The 14,089-nt window shown below is 41.3% G+C and overlaps 1 protein-coding gene across 2 annotated transcripts in view; it reads left to right on the forward strand.

The window, feature by feature from the left end:
• The first annotated feature begins 9,145 nt into the window (after window positions 1–9,145).
• Window positions 9,146–14,089, forward strand: part of NTM (neurotrimin) — a 1,288,851-nt gene continuing 1,283,907 nt past the window's right edge. The window contains exon 1 of one of the 2 annotated variants that reach the window (XM_072611617.1): window positions 9,146–9,420. In XM_072611617.1, the coding sequence (XP_072467718.1) occupies window positions 9,339–9,420 (82 nt within the window). In that variant the 5' untranslated portion in view covers window positions 9,146–9,338. The remainder of the gene's footprint in view (window positions 9,421–14,089) is intronic. The other variant, XM_072611615.1, reaches the window with a different exon arrangement.

Consider the following 14,089-nt stretch of genomic DNA (forward strand, 5'->3'; position numbering starts at 1 on the left):
GATTAACTCACTTCTGACAACTAATATTTTGATAGTTCTTTAAGATTCACAAAGGGACAACTCCATTTTGTCTGAGGAACATAGAACCATGCTCCCACTGACAGCAAATGTAGGGCATCTAGGAAAGAAGGATGATGTGGTAGTGTGGATAACTTGTGGTCATGGCTGAGAGGTGATAAGTCCCTTATATGTACATGGAAACAATATTGCCCTTGTCTGACCTATTCTCCTGGTTCTACTCACTTGACTTTATATTAGTTTATACCTCTTGGGATTCTCTGAAATCACCTATTTTTTTTTTTTTTGCCATTTGAGATAATATTATGTTACATTTATATGCCTCAATTTTCTTGGCTATTACCCAATTAATGGGCATCCCTTTAATTTCTGGTGCTTTTCTTAAATTTTTTTTTGCCCCTTCCCTTTCCCTTTCAGCATCACAAATGTATTTTGCTTGCTCTACCTGGTATTATCCTCTCTATCAAGCACCACCCCATCCTGAATCCATCTCCTCTCCTCCCACCTTCCCCATTTGTTTCCCCATTGAGTTTGCTGTGTTCTTTATACCAAACCTTGTGTTATTTGCCTATTTCAGAGGAGTGAAGTGTATCTGAAACTTGTTTCCTCAACTACCTTCCTTCATGTCTGTATATACTTCTCATGCAGCTCAAATAATGAGAAATAGCAAGTTGCTCTCACTTCTTCCTCCTTTCTACACTAATTGATAACTTTTATTCTCTATCTTTTCCCTCAAAACTCTCACGTCAGAGCCAACCCACTCCCATGTCTTCTATTTTTCTTATGAATTCCCTCTTTACCTACTGGAAGACACTGAATTTCTGAAGGTCACTTATTTCTCTCCTCTCCCCCCCAACCCCCTGGATTACAAGGCTTGTGATATTACAATATAATACAGCGCCTTCCTATGATGGGGCTGGCTTTTCTATTTCATGTAGACTATTGGCAGACTGTTGGGATGGACGAAGGCCTTTTGTGTCATTTTCTTTGAATTTCTTGATCATTATTCACTCTGGGGCAAATTTCAAATTTATGATGGAGTTTTTGTTGAAGAGTGGGTTAACTCTCATTAGTTCTTCTCTGGCAGGCAGTTTGGCTTGTCATCTCAAATTCCTTTTCTAACTACCCGTTTCTATCTACTAGTTTCAGAATTTCCTAGAAGTACTAAAATGATGTTTGACTTTCACCTCCTTTTTTTCCCTCCTGATAACCAGTCAGTCAATTCATCAACATATACTGTTTCTACCACTAAAAACAAGATACTTATACAATGCTTTGGGTTTATAAAGCACTATAGTTACAACAGCCCTATGAGGAAGATAGTACAAATGCTATTATTCCATTTACAGATAAGGAAACTGAGAATCAGAAAGGTTAAATGACTTTCCCAACTTCACACATCTAGTAAGTAGAGGAACTTGAATTTGAACCCAGTGCTTATATATAAGGCACTGTGTTAGGGAGCTCAGGAATTAAGATACAAATATTAACAAAACACAAATTCAAAAGACTTTCAAGATATCCATTGTTTTTTCTTTTTTTAAAAGACGTCTCAGATTTACCTATTCTCCACTCCTACTGTCATTGCCTTTATTGACACCTGTCCTTATCACTTTGCTATCGGGTAACCTTCTTGTTGGTCCCATAAACCTTTACTGGAAAACCTTCTTAAAGTAACATTTTCATCATCCACTTCTCAAGAAACTACAATGACTCTCTCTTGTCTACTTTATCGAGGTTAAACAACTTTGCTTGACTTTCAAGGTTCCTTCATATTAGTAGCTTACATCAATTTTCCACTTTCAGATTTGAAAAGCATATTATATCTATTATCTCATTTAATCCTCACAACAGCCTTGCTAGATAAGTAGTGAATGCATTTTTGTTCCATTTTATAGGCAAGAAAACTGAGGCTATTTCTACAATACCATAATGTATCCTTGACTTGGCTCCATTCTGCCTACCTGACCAGATTTCCCATTCTTCTCTAAAACACATCCTTTATTCCATTCCAGCCCAACTGCTCAACATTTCCTCATTTTCGCGTTTATGCTGTCTCTACATGTGTTCTAGAATGCCTGTACTTTTCCCCTTCAGATATCCAAGTCTTGCTCTCCCTTCCAAGCTCCTCTCTAGGCCCATATCCTCCATGAATTCTTCTCAGCTGCTGTGATCCACTCTGGTTTCTCCTGTCTGTGACTTTAGTTGTAACTATCACATTTTATCATTTGATGGCTCTCTAATTGTTTCATATCATTCAGCCAATAAACACTTATTAAGTAAGCCCCTATTTAAACCCTGGGATGAAGGCTTCTGTTCCTTTGTTTCCCACTGAGCACCTATCCTAGTACTGATAATAGGCCTGTATTTAGAAGGATCTGGAAGGACACCTCACCCACTTTAAAGAGGAAGAAAAGGATGCCCAGGAAGTGTCAGTAATTCCTCCAATGTTGCACAGGTAGGTAGTAAATTGGGATCTCAGCCCTGTAAGTTCAAATCCAGCACTCTCTGATGATGGAGAAGCACTGGTTTCAGGGGAAAAAGTGATCCAGTCATTTCCTTAAGCTGTTCAAATTGTGAGTTTATTCCTTCTCTGTCAGTGAGGCTAACTCATTTCTAACAGCGTATATTTCAATAGTTCTTTAAGATTCAGAAAGGGATGGCCCCATTTTGTCTGAGGAAGCTAAGCTCCCCTTGATAGCAAATGTAGTATAATTAGGAAAGGAGAGTGTGTGTACTGGTAGAGAGGTGTTAAGATTGTAAGCTCCTTAAGGTCAGGGACTATCTTCTGACTCTTTTTGTATCCCCTCTTTTAGCGCAGTATGCAGCACATAGCAGATGCTTAATCAATGTTTATTGATTGGCTGATAAGATTCCTACAGAATGATAAGCTCCAGGGAGCTAGGAAATGCATGATCCTGCTAAGAAGAATCTGCTAAGATTGTAAGCACTTCAAGATTAGAGAATCAGTTGAGGATGTCTCCATTGAATGGTGCCTACAACTAGCAGTTTAATAAGTGTTTTTAATGCTTGGAATCATAAGACCTGGAAAGGACTTTAAAGATCAGGGAGTCTAACTCTCTTTTATTTTGTGGATGAAGGAACAGGCTCAATGAGGTTAAGGGACTGGCCCAAAATCATACGACTCCTAAGGGATGATGATGATGCAGATTTTAAGATAACTGTCTAAGTTTACTTCACTGGAAAGCAAGTCCTGGAAAGATCACTCTGGGAATACAAGAAATAAACTCTCATTTATCTGCCTGTGGATTATTTGAAATCCAATCCCCAGCTGGCTTTTCTTTGCTGCCCAGTATGCATCTGAGCCACCTTGCCTCATCATCAGTCAGTGTGTGTGCTCAGGGAGTGCAAACTCATTTCAAAATCAGCTTAAGGAAATCATCATTATAATAGAAAATCTGCTGCCCCCAATCCTATGCCTCATTCTCCAAACTGATCTAAATGATTGCTGGATTAATCACTCCTCTGTCCCATTCTGTTAACATGGAAAAGTGACAACTGACTGGAGAGACATCCAAGATGGCTGCCCTGATTGACTTTATCCATGATTTCCATCGATGAGGCAAGCCCTTTAAAAGAACAAAAAGCAAGAGTCTGTCTCCTCCATGCCAGGGCATCCTCTTTAGTCACAGTCCCATTAGAAGTCAGAGCTGAACCTTGTTCAAGCCCAGATGTGAAGAGGGCAGACTAGCTCAGTCCTTCCCACAGTGTCTGGGTTCAGCCAAGCATCTGGGTATATAAGATCACCTACTGTACTAAGCCTCTGCAGTAGCAGGCCACAGCAGGTGGACAGCAGAGCAGAGTGGCAGCTTTTGTTAAGTCCTGAACATTAGCTTGTTTTTGCTCTTTAGATTTAAGCTCCTGCCGTTCCTTCCATAATAGCAGAGAGAAATGAAAATACTGCTCCCACATCCCCCCCACATACACACCCACCCTCTCCACACACATACCCACACACATGTACTGCACACACCTACCTCTCTCCTCCTCCTCCTCATGGTAGCATTTTGTCTGTCAGTTCTCTGGGGCCTGGCCTGCTGTGTTTGCAATTGTTCACCTCTTTCTTATGGAGGCTAGAAAGTCACTAGCAGTCCTGGGCTGGGACTTGGCCAGCAGGAGGACCAGGCCTCACATGGATCTCTGGTTGGACTATTATCTCTGGTCAGGTGAATGGGGGAGGAGCAGCAGCAGTTTCCTAAGTAATCTCATTTAATGTATAGTGTAGAATATCAATCTGCAGATTAAAAATTATTGCGAAAAGCAACTCCAACTGCTCTATCCTCAGAAGTTAACGACCTCACCTGTTTCCTTCCTTTCCCACTTCAACTCTTGACATGCTAATAGAATATGACAATTGCTAGAATAGAGGTCTCTTGGTTCCAAGAGGGATTGGGGACTCTCAGCTGATTAGAATCAAGGTCTCTCAGCTGAGGTTGTTGGGTCCTAGAGCTATTCATTCCCCTTTACAGGATACTTGGCTGATGGGCTAAGAGCAGACTTGAGAGCCACATAACCACCTGGCTGATCCAAGAGGATAAATGGCCCCTCAAGATGCATAATTAAAGACAATGTCTAAACCTCACAACCCAGAGGAATGGTATCACTAAAATCAAGGTCAGAAACTTGTAATCACTGTCCTTCCTGTTTGTTCACACCTCCACTGTCAATCAATCAATTGATCAACAATCATTTATCACAAACCTACTCTCTACTAGGTTCTGTTCTAGGCACCAGGGATATAAATATAGAAATCACATGCTCTTTGCCCTAAAAGGAACTTACATTCTGGAGCCAGAGGTGGGCAAAAACTAGAAAGAAATACAATATGTTCATAGGTAAATGTAGATGTACAAAAGTAAATAGAGAATGTGAAAATAAGTGCAAAGAAATCAGAGGGACAGTAACATTTTGGGAACCGAGAAAGGCCTCTTGAAAGAGGTGATGTGTGAGTTGTGCCTTCAAGGAAATTAGAGAGGGTTCAAGAAATAGAGCCAAGGAGGAAGAACATATCTGGCATGGGGCACAGCTGGTACAAGGGTATAGAGAGGGGATATGGAATGTCTTACACCAGGGTCAGGTAGTTTGGATGGAATGTAGATCATGCAAGGAGACATCAGCCATTACTCTAAATTGAAGCTAGAGCAGGAATCTTTAAATAGCAAAGATGAGGATTTACATTTTACCCTAGAGGCAATGAGGAACCTCTATAGTACATAGCTGCTTGAACAGGTGAGTCACATGGTCAGGCCTGGGCTTTCCCATTAACAATTTTGCAGCTATGTGAAGAACAAATTAGAGGGGATTCTCCAGAGACATAGAGACAAATGATGAGACTACTGCAATAGCATGTTGGTGCCCTGAGCAGAAAGAAGTAAGTTAAGAGATAAGGTGGGATTAGGGGAAGAAAATAAATCCAGTTTGGGACATGTTGAGACATCCATGTCTCATCACGTTTGGGTGGAGATATTCATCTAACAATTGGGACTGTATCTATGGAGAGACAAGAGACTTGATATGTAGATGTGAGAATCATGTCCATAGATGTCATAACCAAATCCATGGGAGATAATGAGATTCCCAAGAAACTTTACAGAGAGATGATAGAAACCCAGGACAAAGTGTTGGACTACACACATGAAGAGAGGGCAGGATATAGATAATGTTTCTGTAGATAATTTTGATTATTGGTCAGGTCAGCAGGAAGAGAATCACAATGTAAAGAGCTACAAAAGCTCTGGGGAAGGGAGAGTGTCCAGAAGAAGAGGGTGGTCAACAGTGCCAAGATGGTGAAGAAGTTATAAGGATGAGAACCAAGAAAGGACCTCTGGATTTAGCAATAAAGTCTTCATTGATCACCTGGAAGAGCAATTTCACTGGGGTGATGGGGATAGACTCCAATCACAAGGGACTGATAAGTGTGTAGGAGTTGAAAAAGCAGAGGTAGAGAGGATAGGTAATTCCATTTAGATCCAATTTCAAAACAGCCCACCACAATCCTAAATAACTAAATTGACAACTGGTATAGTTACATTCACAGTAATTAAAATTCCTATCTTCTATATCTTCTGAGGCTAAAGCTAATGTCACTTTGGGAAGGAAAATTGCCACATCACCCCAAACAATTAGGCTAATCAAGAAAAGTTCATTTTCACTGTATGTACTATTGACCTGGTTATCATGGTTCAGGACCTGAGGTCCTTTGCTGTAGGGAAAAACTGTTGGGCTACCCTGCTTGGACTTCTGAGTTGGGCCACCTCTTTCCTCTCACTCAGTGAATCACTAGTATGTTGAACTGGCATTTAATAAATTATTATTGAATTGAATTGAACTCAACTGAGCAGGAGTACATTGAACTATATAGCACATTACAAAGGAGACCCAGTTTGCTTTCCCTGATTGGGAAGGATAATAAGACTCCCCCTATGTATTTTGCATTTTGAATTTTAAAACATTTTTCTGAGGAGTCGTTAGGCTTTATTAAACTCAAAAATACCCATGACCCAAAGAAGTTAAGAACACCTGCCCTAGGAAAAAGATGAACTTGTCTATTGCACTCATAGATCATTTGCTTAAGTTTACTCTATGTGCTAGATTGGTTGATAATTAAAAAGTTAGTTTCTCACTGACAAGTGTGCATTTTGACTGTAATCAGATTTTGAGCTGTGCTATTCCTAAAGATGCCTTATTTTGCTATCTTTATTAAAGAAGCTAGAGTCTAAGTTTTATTTTCCAGCTCCATGCTTTTGCATAGATTGTCCTTCCTGCCTGGAATAGCCTTCCTCTTCACCTCTGTATCTTGGAATTCCTGGATTGCTTCTAGACAGTTCAACAACACCTTCTATGTGAAAGCTTTCCTGATTTCCCCAAATTATCGTCTACTCATTTGTATATTTAAAGGCAGCTAGGTGGTGTAGTTGAAAGATGAATGAACTTTAAGTCATGAAGACAGACATTCACATTCTGCCTCAGACAATTTGCTAGGTTACCACTTCACCTCCAAGTCTCAGTTTCATCATCTGTAAAATGAACGCAATATTTTCTTTGCAGGTTGTTATGTGAATCAAATAACATGTAAAACACTTTTGCAGGTCTTGAAGTACTATATAAATGCTTATCATGACCACCACACCACAACCACCACCACCACTACCATCATCATCATCATCCTCATCACCATCATAATCTGTCTCTATATACGTACTTGTCATTTCACTTCGGAAATATTTCACTTTACTTTTTGATCTTTGAAGCAGGTAACATTGTGGTACAGTGGATAGAGTGCTGGACATGGAATGAAGAAGACATGAGTTCTATCTCAGATACTTATTGGTTATGTGACATTGAGCAAGTCATTTAACGTCTCTGTTCCTTAGTTTCTTTATCTGTAAAATGAGGGAGGGTTGATGTGGTGGCCTCTGAGGTCTCTTCCAGTTCTAAATACATGATCCTCTGTTTTATATCCCTAGTATCTAATACACTGTCAATGGTAGTTGCTTAATAAATGGCTGTTGATTGATTGCTTAAATTCTGCATAGCTTCTTCTAGACTGAGTAATGTCCTTCCACTCAAGGACTGAGTTCGGAACTCTAACAATTAAAATGACAGTAGATGGGAAGCCTGTCCATCTTTTCTATCATAATCTCTGCCACCATCATAATCTTAAAATCGTTGTGAAGTGTTTAATTACACATGGCCTGATGGTGGACACAGAACAAGGAGAATTATAAACATGGTGATCTCCCCAGGAACTTCATCTAAAAGGGACAACATTCTAGTGAGCATGGGAGGAAGGACATAATGACAAATAAAAACATTCTACCAGTGTGCAAATGGGGACAATAAAATACTTCTTTTACATGTAGGTCAAGGGTCAGTGAATTTCAGTGCTACTGTGGTTGAGTGAGGATAAATATGGAATTGATTTAGCAGTAGGAAGACTGTAATAGAGCTTTATCTAGACAGGGTAGAGTGGGGAACAATTCATTATTCTCAATAAAGGAGAATTTGTGGAAGGAGGGTCATAATTTTCAGAACACATGTTCCCACTGGATAACCAATTTCTCATAAAAGGAAGTCAAAGATTAAAATTCATAAAAATCAAAAGACCACAAAGTATATGAGGAGCCTATCAAACCCAGTTCTTTACTAAAGTATAGATTATACCTTATTATTCTAGAGAGATGGGTGGTAGACCACATCCCTTGGTGATCCATTCCAGTGTTTCCCTCAACAATTCTTGTAGTCAGAAAGTTCCTCACCTTGTCTATTCCATATCTATCCTGCTGCCAGAAGATAAGTCTTCTTGTTCTGATACCATTAGAGAATAGAGACTCTGAGGATGACTTCCTTCTCCCCTCTAATGGGAAGAGTCTCCCAGCAGTCCGTTGCAGGCTTCTATAACCAAGGATGCATCATCTCTAGAGTGTCCAATAAAGACATCTGGGCAATTTTATAAAACAAACTAAGTGACTGATAAACAGAGTAAACAAAGGCTGAGGCAATGAGTGCTGAAAAGGAAAACAGAAAAGTTGCTATTTTTGTAGTGATAGTCGTGATTAAGAAAAGGGAAAAGAAAAGAAAACTGTTATTAGGTGGCATTTCCATCAGTGAAGAAAATCAGATGCCAGGAATGAAATTTGACTCCTCTTTGTAAGTTTCACTCAGTATGGAAATGTCTCCTTTAAAATTTCCTTTAAGCATTTGCAAATAAGAGGATATCTCCCAAACCACCACCGCTACCCCCCCACCATCCCCCCCACCCCCGCAGGATAGAAGGAATACGAGTTCAGGAGGCCAGTGGGTGCCAGGGGGGAGGGAATCATTTAATACTAGGGGCACAGAAACTGACAGTGTTAAAAATGAAAGCAATATAGAACGGATAGCATGGCATTTATCTTTCCGTCTCTCCAGGCTCCTGTCTCTTTAATCAGCTAGCCTGATTTGCCCAGTAAATGATTCTTCAGTGTGTGTAAGTGTGAGTGTGTGTATGTGTGTGTGTGTGTGTTCGTGCGCGTGTTGTAGCTCTGTCAATCCTTGGATTAGAACCAATGATTGCAGCGTGTAGGAGGGCTGTCTGGGTCCAGATTGTACAATGTGTTTCAGTGCCAGAGTATGAGTAGAGATAATTACTGAGAAGTCACACTCTCTCACTCCCTCGGCTTTTCTTGTGTCCTTCAGCAAAACACTGGATTTAAATCTCCTTCCACGAGCTTGGGAGCAACGCAATCTGTCAGGAAAGAAAGGAAGAAAAAATCGAACCTGACAAAAAATAAAAAAAAAAAAGAGGGAGGGAAACCAACATGAAAACCATCCAGGCAAAAATGCACAATTCTATCTCTTGGGCAATCTTCGCTGGGCTGGCCGCTCTGTTTCTCTTTCAAGGTAAGAGGTTACTATTGATTTGCCTACAGAAGACGCAGGATTTGTGCAATGTGCTTTTTTATATTATTCGCCGACTCCCCAAGTCTGTCTCTGTTGCGCGGGTTTGCAGGTGGAGAAGGGAGAGCGTTTAAACTGCATGACTGAGGCTTAATTCTCTCTTCCAGGTTCCGTAATATTGATTCAATCCTGGATTACTATAGGAAGGGAAATGTATATGTATTTGTGAAATAATGTGCGTGCTGCCAGGGTTTGGTACGGGCTGTGCACTGGGCTATGTGGCTACATCTTTCACAACACACACGCACACACACACATACATCACACCGCACCACACCACACCACTCCATACCACCCCACAAATGCCAGGACCAAGCCTGAAGCATGATAAAATAAAAGGATAATAGGTGGTTTTTGCATGCAATATTGAGAAGAAATGGAAAGGAAAAACTTTAAATATCGGCTGGCAAACTTGAATGGCTGCTCAGTGAGGAAAACGGAGAGAATGCAGGGGCAACGTAGTCAGGATCACCATGTCTTGTGTTAGGTTTTGGTCAGCAGCCCATCATCAAGGGGATGAATCAATTTGCAGCAGCAGTGAGCAGTGATATTAGTTTGGAGGGTTTTAGCAGTGGGGGCTATTGGGGAAGGTGATGCTCCAGAGAACACCGGAGGAACAGTGGGCTGTTCAATCACCACAAGATTTTCAAAGTTAAAGGGCGACACGCATTAAGTACGGAATGCTAATTCTCTGTTTATTTATCTGCTGAGAAGCAGAGCCACGGGGCTGCAATCTAGACTGCCGCTTTCTTTCAGAGTATGCTCTTTGATGTTTTCTTCAGCTTTATGCAGTGTGCAGGGCAAATTCAGAATCAGTTTCAACCTTGAATCTATTCTGGGTACTATTTATTCTCATTTTGCCCCCACCCCCACTGACCCTGTCTTCCACATTCATAAGCTTGTCCCCTTCATCTTTTTTTGGCTGCTCACTCCGCCTTTGTCGGCTCTATATTACCCTTTTTTTCTAATTAAAGGCATTCAAACTCTTAGGGGTTCAGACAAGGAAACTTTGTTAGGTGGTCCTGTGGAGTTCTTCAAGAACAGCTGACTTAGAATCATATACTTTGATCGAGAAAGTTGGGAGACTAGCACCATAGATCCGGAGGGGGAAGGAACTTGAGAGGTCGGCTAATAACAACCTGCAACCCTCCCCCATTTTACAAATTTGGAAACTGAGTCTCAAAGAGGTTAAGAGTCTTGGCCAAGGTCATACAGGTTTGGTCAGCAATCCAAAGTCAAGATTCAAACCCAGATCTCTGGTTGCAAATCCAACACTTTAATTATAGAAACTGGGAGCATCAGAAGGACGAATAGAGAAAATAGGAAGGACATCTCCCCATTCTGACATCTGTCAAATTTTTTTTATTATCTTTATGATCCTCCCTTATGTGCACCTGTGCTAATGAAGTCATAATGCAGCCCTTTCTTTGGGTTGAAGACCTTCCTTTGGGGCAAGCTGCAGTGGCTGTTTTTCGGATCCAAACCAGGCAAGCAGAGACATTTGGAAAGAGTTGTATGGAAAGCAATTAAGTGGAGTTAAAGAACCAAAACTGGGAAGGGGGAGGGGGAGGCCCCTGGGAGGAGGGAAGGGCTGAGTCAGTTGGTAAGAAGGTTAGTCCTCATTGAACTTGGCAGAGATTCCTCTGGCTTAGTCAGTTACACTCAATTCAGGAGGTCAGTCTTAGAGACCCCTTTATCATCCCCCTGAAGGTGTATCTGGTTTACATGAGACTGAAGGTGATAACTTGAATGTATTGTACGTTCTTCCTCATATAATACAGCAATAATACAGAAAAAAACTGTTCATATGTAGGGACATATCTTTGGGACACAGAAATCTCCCACGAATATGATCAGAGTACTATCATGGGAATGGTTCTGGGGAAATCAAACCTGGAACATATTGCTTAGAAGAACAGGGATCTATGTGTGCTGACAACATTATTGAGGAGTAGGTGAAAGAAGCTATAGAGATGAGAAGCATAGGCTGTGGGTAGTGGGATATGACATGTCCCCAAATTATACTTGTCTCATGCTGGTTCCTCCTCCATGCCTTATCATCCCAAAGCTAGTTCTTCTTTTATGCCTTAATATCAAAACAGAGAAAATGGCCAAACTTCCTGAAGCTGAGAGCCCCACTGGCTGCATGCCAGAAGCCTGGGGGCCATACTGAATTTACATATAAATTAGCATACGTGATTTTTTTTATCAGAAATAAATGCAAGGAAGCATAATATTTGCTCATACTTTGAATCTTCCCAGAATAGATGAGTAGAAAGTGCTGGTGCAAAATTTTCTAGTGTGAAAGCCCTTCTGGCTGCTTCATGTGAGGATGAGAAGCATAAAGGGAGGTTTGATACTAGTAATATTGGTGAGAATGGAGTGGGGGAGGTCTGAGCCTTGTGTCCCCCTCCACCCAACCTATCCACTGCTGAATTCCTAAGGAGCACATTTTCTCTCTATATCCACCTTGAATCAGCACTGGCCAGCATCAGATGTATCCAAAAGAACTTGAGGTTGTTTAATTTTAAGTTACGTCAACCCCCAAACCTAACTTCAATCTGAAGCTGCAAAGGTGATGACTGTTTTCTCTTCCAAGGGAAAGAAGCCAGTCTGCCAGCTATCTCTTATCAAAGTTACACCATTACTAGGCAGCCTAGGTCTTGCCTGCAATAATCCACCCCCATTGCATTGACCCAGTGGGGCTAGTTAGAATGCAGTGCACATTCTAAGACATTTTTCCCCTTTCCTTGGTTTTTGTTTTAGCTGGCTCCTTCCAGAACTGTTACTTCCTGTGTTTTCTGCCTTTTGAAAAGGTGCCTGGTGCCAGTAGCAGGTTATGAGCCCTCCCTCAACTGCCCTCACCCCTGCCTATAACCCCGATCCAGTCTAGGAGAGAGGGGTAATGTGGGAGGGAACAAATTGCCAAAGGAATCAGTACTGATTAGTGAAGAGAAGAAGGGGAGGTGGGAGTGATTAGCTCCCTGGGGCTCTTGACCTAAGATGCACCAGAGGTTGATTAAAAAGCTCCTTCCCTTTCTAAGGAACAGGATCTGTCCCTTTCAGCACACCTCCTATCTCTAGCACCCATTTGGATTTGAAGGAGGTGGCTGGTTGGTGGCGCTGCTTTTCTCTTTCTAGAAACCAGGGCTATTTCTTTTTCTAAGGATTATCTGTTCCTTTCAACACCTTTTGATAGGTTTGACTTGAATCTTCTCTCCTTTCTCTGGCTTTCTGTGATCCTGTTGGGTGCCTCTTCTACTGGTCTGCCCAGCTGAGGCAAAGGTACAGAAGAAAGGAAGCAGGACTGAGCTGAGCACATAGGCTCCTTTCCTCCACTCCTAGCGAAAGAGGCATGATTCAGACTGGCAGATGCACCAAATTCCTGTCCCTTGAAGTAAACATCTTGAGTGCTAGTAGCAACCTGGGCTGAGCCTCACCTCTGGGATGTGTGGGCATCAGGAGAGGACATGACATTTCTTTGAAAAAGACAGTCAGCCTCATTCTTACTCTCTTGTTTGTGAGGAATGGCCACATTTAAAATCCAGAGTCCAAGGGCAGTTACTGTACTGTCCTTTTTGTATGGCAAAGGGCCAGAGGAACCTTGGTTGAAATTGTCACTTGGGGTGAAGTATAGATAGTGGGATCTGGGCACCTAAGAAGTACTTAATTATGTGCCTGTCCTTTGCACCCCAAAGTGCCACTACCAATTGCTGCCTCTGTGTATGAGTATGATTGAAGAGGTTCAGAGGTTCTTTCTACACCGTACATAAATACAATATGGCTTTTTGACTTGCAGCTTCTATTTGCAGAATCCAGCACTGTTGGGAATTCTGCCTTTGAGGTTTGAAAAATTTGGCTACCAAAAAAAAAAGCAACCAAAAAAACCGCTCCTCACTGGCCCCTGGCTCCTGATTGATGCTGATTAGATTGGCCTGTTGGCGCCTGTTGTTTGCCAGCAGGCCACAGTTATGCTACTTTGTTTAAAGATATACTTCAGCATTTCCCCAAGGCATTTCTCCCACTCTCCTGTAATTTTGTCAGTGTGAGTACTCCCTCCACTGACACAGATTGGAATCCCTCCACCCCTTCTCTTCCCACAAATTCTTGCTGGTGTTTCCCAATATACTCTCCAAAGAGAGTCTGCTAACCATAGTAGAGTCTTTCCTTCCTCTTGGTCTTTTAGTATCTCAAGAGTACTACTAAGCTACTCTGGCTGTCTTCTTAGTTCTCATTCTCAATACATGGCCAGCTCACTTCCTTGTCCTGCAAGAAGCCAGTTCTTGCATGTAAATTATATTTGATAATATATATATCTGCATTTCCCTTTGGTTTACTTTTGTTTGTTCTTCTGAGATCATGTGGTTTAGGATTTGAATCTTTGTAGTATGTCTAAGAGGATACCAGTATTAAATAGATGGAGGTTTTTGCACAGTGAGCAGAAAAATGATAGACCAGGAATTCTTAACCTAGAATCCATGAATTTGCCTTGTTTAATATTTTGATAACTGTATTTAAATGTAATTAGTTTCCTTTTTAGTTCTGTGTACTTTGTTTTGTTTCTATTTTGACCACGAACCCTGAGGGTCTTCCTCTTCCAGATTAAATTTTT

This window comes from Notamacropus eugenii, chromosome 5 (genome assembly GCF_028372415.1).
Source record: "Notamacropus eugenii isolate mMacEug1 chromosome 5, mMacEug1.pri_v2, whole genome shotgun sequence".
In the NCBI taxonomy this organism is placed as follows: Eukaryota; Metazoa; Chordata; class Mammalia; order Diprotodontia; family Macropodidae; genus Notamacropus; species Notamacropus eugenii.